The sequence below is a fragment of the Dendroctonus ponderosae genome, unplaced genomic scaffold, assembly GCF_020466585.1.
Source record: "Dendroctonus ponderosae isolate FM_Combo_2020 unplaced genomic scaffold, Dpon_F_20191213v2 Dpon_F_20191213_5, whole genome shotgun sequence".
Taxonomy (NCBI): Eukaryota; Metazoa; Arthropoda; class Insecta; order Coleoptera; family Curculionidae; genus Dendroctonus; species Dendroctonus ponderosae.
This window is the reverse complement of record NW_026018715.1, coordinates 4,329,882-4,335,804: the sequence shown is the minus strand read 5'-3', so window position 1 is coordinate 4,335,804 and position 5,923 is coordinate 4,329,882. Positions and strand designations below refer to the sequence as shown.

General features: G+C 33.6%; 3 protein-coding genes across 3 annotated transcripts; 2 read left to right on the top strand and 1 right to left on the bottom strand.

Annotated features, from left to right (window-relative positions):
- The first annotated feature begins 116 nt into the window (after positions 1-116).
- Positions 117-1,777, top strand: LOC109546656 (mitochondrial translation release factor in rescue). Its single transcript, XM_019917700.2, has 3 exons — positions 117-316; positions 388-621; positions 1,550-1,777. The coding sequence occupies exons 2-3, from the start codon at positions 426-428 to the stop codon at positions 1,768-1,770; spliced, it is 417 nt and encodes a 138-aa protein (XP_019773259.1). The 5' UTR covers positions 117-316; positions 388-425; the 3' UTR covers positions 1,771-1,777.
- Positions 149-426, top strand: LOC125504571 (MIEF1 upstream open reading frame protein). Its single transcript, XM_048666775.1, has 2 exons — positions 149-316; positions 388-426. The coding sequence occupies exons 1-2, from the start codon at positions 149-151 to the stop codon at positions 424-426; spliced, it is 207 nt and encodes a 68-aa protein (XP_048522732.1).
- Positions 1,778-1,781: 4 nt separating the features above from the next.
- On the bottom strand, positions 1,782-4,961 carry LOC109546655 (MOB kinase activator-like 4). Its single transcript, XM_019917699.2, has 4 exons — positions 4,851-4,961; positions 4,519-4,682; positions 3,207-3,416; positions 1,782-2,785 (listed from the first exon to the last, which is right to left on the bottom strand). Exons 1-4 carry the CDS (start codon positions 4,908-4,910, stop codon positions 2,551-2,553), a joined length of 669 nt encoding a protein of 222 aa, XP_019773258.1. The 5' UTR covers positions 4,911-4,961; the 3' UTR covers positions 1,782-2,550.
- Between the last annotated feature and the right edge of the window lie 962 nt (positions 4,962-5,923).

Sequence of the window (5,923 nt, the reverse complement as noted above, 5' to 3'; positions counted from 1 at the left end):
TTATGAGAATACGAAGCTTACATTATGGAAAATCTAAAAATGTCTTAATTTTTTTAATATTTCTTCTTATTTTTCGAACTTCATGCTAAACAGATTAGGATAGTATGTCGATGTCAGTAACATTGTGGACTTAACCTCAATGTGAATCATGTCTCTGCCTACCCAAAGGGAGATTTTAAAGCTCTATAAAAATCTTTTAAGATACGGCGAACAGCTGAAATATACTGACAAAACTTATTTCTTCAGACGCATCAGAAAAGAATTTAAAACCCACAAGAATATCACCGATGAAGCTGATGTAAATTTCAAATTTGAGGTAATAAGATAATAAAATAGTTTTCAGATTCAAAGCATTATTTGTCTATTACAAATATCTTTGTCTTTCAGAAGGGTATTATTCTACTCCTCAGACGAACAGTGCAATAATGTTTCAACGACTTAGGCTAGTTGTTTGTAGTGTTAATTTTAGGTTGTTAAGCTCTAAAAAACATATAGACTATTCGCAAGTGCCAGCTCTAAATGAACAAGATTTAGAAGAAAAACAGGTCAAGGGATCTGGACCTGGTGGGCAAAAAGTCAACAAAACCTCTAGCTGCATAGTCTTGAAACATATTCCAACTGGTAAGACATTTATAACCAACTAATTCGACTTAATTGGTTCATAATATAAGATAGCGTTCAAATAAACCTATCTATTTTTCAAGTTCAATCAAATTGTTTTCAATATAAATCTCAAGTGCTTGAATTTTTGATTTGCACCAATTATCAGATCACCAATCAGTCAGAAAAAATGAAAAATGGTAAATAAAAATGCAGCATTCTGAATACAAGTATCTTCTTGTTCAATAAATGAGGAATTGAGGGAAGAATTGAGGTGCCAAAGTAATTTTGGATCACAAAAAAATCTTCAGCCCGGCACTGCAAACTACAGCAAACCCGAAAATAAAACTACATAAGATGTTCGATTAAATAAACGATTTAAAAATATTTTTACTTAAATACTGTGTTGTTTCAGCAAGAGTATCGGGGCAATGATGCAGCCGGATCTGCATAGCCGTTGATAGCATCTTTTAAAATTGAACACTTGAGCTAAGAAACCATGGAATTAATCCAGTGAAAAAAATGAATAAGGCTTAAAAGAACTAAAGTTGTTTATAGCCAAATTAATTAAATCATTAATTTTGCACAAGAACATCGAATATACTTCCGACAAATTCTAAGACTTCCAATATTCTAAAGAATAATGTAACAGATAACATAAACAGATTTAGGGGTTGCGCGTTTAACCAACGCAAATATCCATAAAATGGCTTTTAACGTTGCTGAAAACCGGTTCAGTGCACTAACAGTAAATGTCAATATTCCATAAGTGAAGTAACCGAAGATTCTTCCCTATTGCGTTGATTTATTAATTCACTTAATCGACAGTATAGTTTTTTGTAAATCCGCTATTTTTAATACTTGTGAAATAATGCGCGAAATTATTTCGTCATTTCGAAACTGTAATATCTAATTGAGAACCTCTAACTAAAGTAGACTTTTGCTTTAGGAATTGTAGTAAAATGCCAAGAAACAAGGTCAGTACTACAGAATAAGAAGATAGCCAGGCTACATCTAATAACAAAACTTGACAACACAATTAATGGGGAAAATAGTGTAGAAGCTCAGATTAAACGATTGGAAAACAAAAAGCGAGGCTGCAATGAGCAAAAACGCGAAAAGTTGAATCAACTTAAACAAAAATGGAAAGAGTTACAAAATATAGAATGAAAAACAATATGAAGGGTAAATAATTTAATCCCTTGCATTTTTGATAATACATTTTCCAATGGATCACGTATCTAAATATTCGGGACTTGCTTAAAACTATCAGAAAAGGGAAATGTATAACTAATTCATATACGATGATTCTGAACAGAATCAGCTCTATACACCAGCTAATTCGACGTAAAACCTTATTTTGAGCAAAACTGAAGCAGTGGTTTGCATAAATTTTGATGAAACGAGTATTGCTGATGTCGAAAATTTGCTCAATATTTTTTGGAAAATCAATATTTCCAAAACGTATTTGGACTTAGTTCGACATGTTTTCAAATATTTTGGTTTAATAGACTGTTGCGTATACATTCTCACATATTTATTTTCAAAAGATTAATTTCAAATTTAAGTTATTCAAAAATATTAGAATGTAAGTGATTATCGACGGATGTTTTAACAATCTGTTTGCCTTATCGTTCCAGAGCCGTATTTTTTAATACCTCTTTAAGTATCAACACTGAAATATAACTGGATTTAGTTAAGAGCGGTGATAAATACGACATCTGTATTTAGACTCACGGAAGATTTAAATGAATGGAATTATACATGTGTACAGATAAATGTTTTAGATTTGAGTTTTATGGAATATTACATGGTAAAGATGATAAGCCATTCAACAACAATCTTCTTTTATATTATTCCTCATGAAAAACATGAAGGTGCTTTATACATGAAAAATGAGATTCTCTGTAACTATAACATCCAGAAGGATTAAAAATATGTTTGTATGTATTATGCTTCAGACTCGCCAGGAGTGCTATCTTCTTCCAGAATCGGCACAATGAGATTGTCCTTGGACATCAAGTTGTATATGGTTACAAATTGGGTGAATCTTTTGCACAAATGCGTCTCGTTTTCAAACTCATCAAATATTTGCCTGTGGTGGAAGTAAGCGTGTGAAAATATTCGGTAAACACGCCGGCAGACTGAACCAAGCTTGTCTACGGACGTAGCTTTAATGGAAACTCTACAAAGTTAAATCGCCATCAATGCTTTACAAATACTATTAGTAAATTGTTATTTTTAATATAAAAAAAGTAATCGTATTTGAGTTGCAAGCTGTTGATTACGCTTAGCTCTAAGTTCAAGTCTAGCCATGAGAGCTAATGTTTTATCTCACGTGTACTGATTAGAAAAAATAACACTTAACCGACCGATTATTATGCAGTCAGCAGCAAAATGGTTTAGTACGTTTGCAACGGTTTTGAGATAATCAGCATGAAACATGAAAGTTTCTTAATATTTCAATATGTAAATATAAAAAAATATGTCAATATTTTAATTTCAGTAAACAAGTCAATTTATGAAACATGTTTATACTACAAATAATTTCTACATAAACTTACGTTTTGGAAACCAAATAAATGTATGTATTTCACGCTATTTACCTGCTTGGAAAATATTTATTGCTATTCAGCAAGCATGCAGCTCCGTCCAATGTATGCCGGGTGTAATCTATTGCAGGACATTCTTTAGGAGTTTTATGCGCAGCACATAAAAATATCCATTGTTCTGTGGCAGTCATTTGAGTGCAGGTATCTGGATGGCATTCGCCCTGTAGTCTTACAGCCAGACCATTCAGTTCCATGCAAAATTGTCTGAAGTGTTCAATTCGATTTTTAACAGTGGCTAAATCAAAATTTGAATTTCGATAGCTTCTAAATATTATACAGCTTATACAACCAGCGATGTCTTGAAAGCAATTAATTTCACTTCAATTTTAAAGAACGTTTTCTTAATATTGCACACAGCAGGGGAAGAAAATTGAACAAACAGTAATGCAGTATTTCGAGATACGTTTTGCACGATTAGCGCAACAAAGCTTGCCTTAAAGTAAGAAATTCTTTCAACTGTTCAAAAATGTTGTCCAGAAAATTCGTTTCACTGGCTTCCTATCTTCTTCATCTTTAGAACGCTGTTTCGGGTGACGCAATTTTGAAAAGAAACTCTTAAACTGTTTCCGAATTTGGACGGAAAATTATGATTTTGATAACCTTTCCCACACTCTTCACCTCACAATCAGCCCACTTAAGGGTCGATATGCAAATTACTAAAATCTGAGACTTCGAGCCTATGAATACAGTTTTGAGATGCCCAGGTCGTGACGACGCTGCAACTACCAACGAAGTCTATATTTTTAAACGAAAACATTTGCTCCTTTCACCCCATAGATTGCGTTGGGCCATAATGTCACTGATATTATACTGCAGACTCTGAGATTGAGGACAAATGAGCTGCAGAGATATTTGTCGACTTGTTTGTTCAAGCAATAATTGTGTTTAATTGACAGGATCGTTTGTTGGAATGTCGTGCAAAATCGATTTTTCTAACTTAAACGTAATTGCAACAAGTGATTCCTGCTACAAAAGTTCGACTATCCCGATTTCTTTAGGAAAATATCTGCAATTCTTTCAACCTACATGAAGCTTACAAAAATTTGAATCGAAGTAAGTATAGGAATGTGAATGATCAGTCAAATAAACCGATGTTCCAAAAAATTCAACAAACGATCTCTTTCTAACAGTTTTAAATTAATTCACAATAAAACTGAATGTATTTTGTTCGTTGAATTACACATTTAAAATCTCCACATAGCCGCAGTATCTGGCATATCTAGCACTTAACTAACTATGGGTGAACTGAACAATGCCTCAACTTCTGTACATAAATCAGCAATGCTAACATTTGAGAAACACTTACCGTAAATGCTCATACTTCCAGACGCCCTGCTCATAGTTTTCAGGAATCTTGAGAATCGAATCAATGTTGGAAGGATCTTTGCGAATGAGCTGTTGAATGTACTGTGGGATAACCAGAGTACTCTCCATCTTCTCCAGAGGCTCATCTGGCCAACGGCAGAAGTCCTAAACATTTAATGCATTAGACTGAATGGTCTTACTCACTGACTAATTCTAAAGTGTTCATGCATGAACATGACTGGAAATCGATTGTTGGAGCTAAAGTATAACCAGGCAAATTGGCGCAACGAACTAGCAGTGTTAATTTTCAAATAAATCGTATGTTAAATGTACCTTTGCCTTTGTTCCTGGTCTGTTTCTTCGCAAAATTGTAGTTCCTTCAGCCATCTTCATTTTTTCATAAGAACAAGTAAAATAAACAGAACTAAACAGCCGTCAACTGTCAGGTGAACAATCAGATATATTGGTATATCCAAGGGTGTAGATGTTGCACCACTCATTCAATTTTTCAAAGATATTTTCCATTTTCCAGCAATTTTTATATAATTTGTATAATTTTCACTACTGTGGCACGGTTGTCAACCTTCATTTTAAGATACCAAAACAATACGGGATAAAACTAATAAATACTTAAGTTTAAAATAGTTACTTAATTTTTCCCACATATACAGGGTCCCTAAAAATGCTAAACCACAAATTCCTTAACCGAAAAGTATAGGATCTGAGCAAACGTGATCTTTTTGTAGTGCGTGGAAACATTTAAAATAATATTGGGTTCGTTAATAAGTGTTTGTATTTTTATTACCCCCTGTACAAACAATTTAATTTTTTTTCTGCTACTAGCTGATTTTGTTTAAAACTTTTTTGCTCTTTCTAAAACTCTCGTCAGACATGTAGATTCCGTGTTTAGGCACAAACTTAGAAATTTCTAGTGACGCGGACTGGAACTAACATGGACCAAAAACCGGACGGAACCGTTTTTTTATGGCCCGGAACCGGTACTGAACCCATATTTTATCTTAACACTGTTAAGGGCTGAGCCGGAACCGAAATATTTTATTTCTTTTTTTTTTGTAGAGCTTGGAATATTGGGTGTCTGAGAATTGCTCGGAAATTTTCCCCTCTATAACAATCTTAGCTTTCATTGGACGTTTTACGCACTATGTAACAACATGCCCTATTTGGTACGTGTAGGTTACGTACATTTCGAACAAGATGTACGTACTTAAAACGTACTAAGTACGTATCTGTGCTGTTTGAGTTAGTCTTTTTTTTAATGAAAGCGAATTTTAGATTCAAAGATGGTTAAAGAAACCCACATAGCAAAATGATATTCCCAGAATATACCTGGAACATTCATGTGATGTACATGCATATTCCTGGGACATACATGAGTTACATTATGA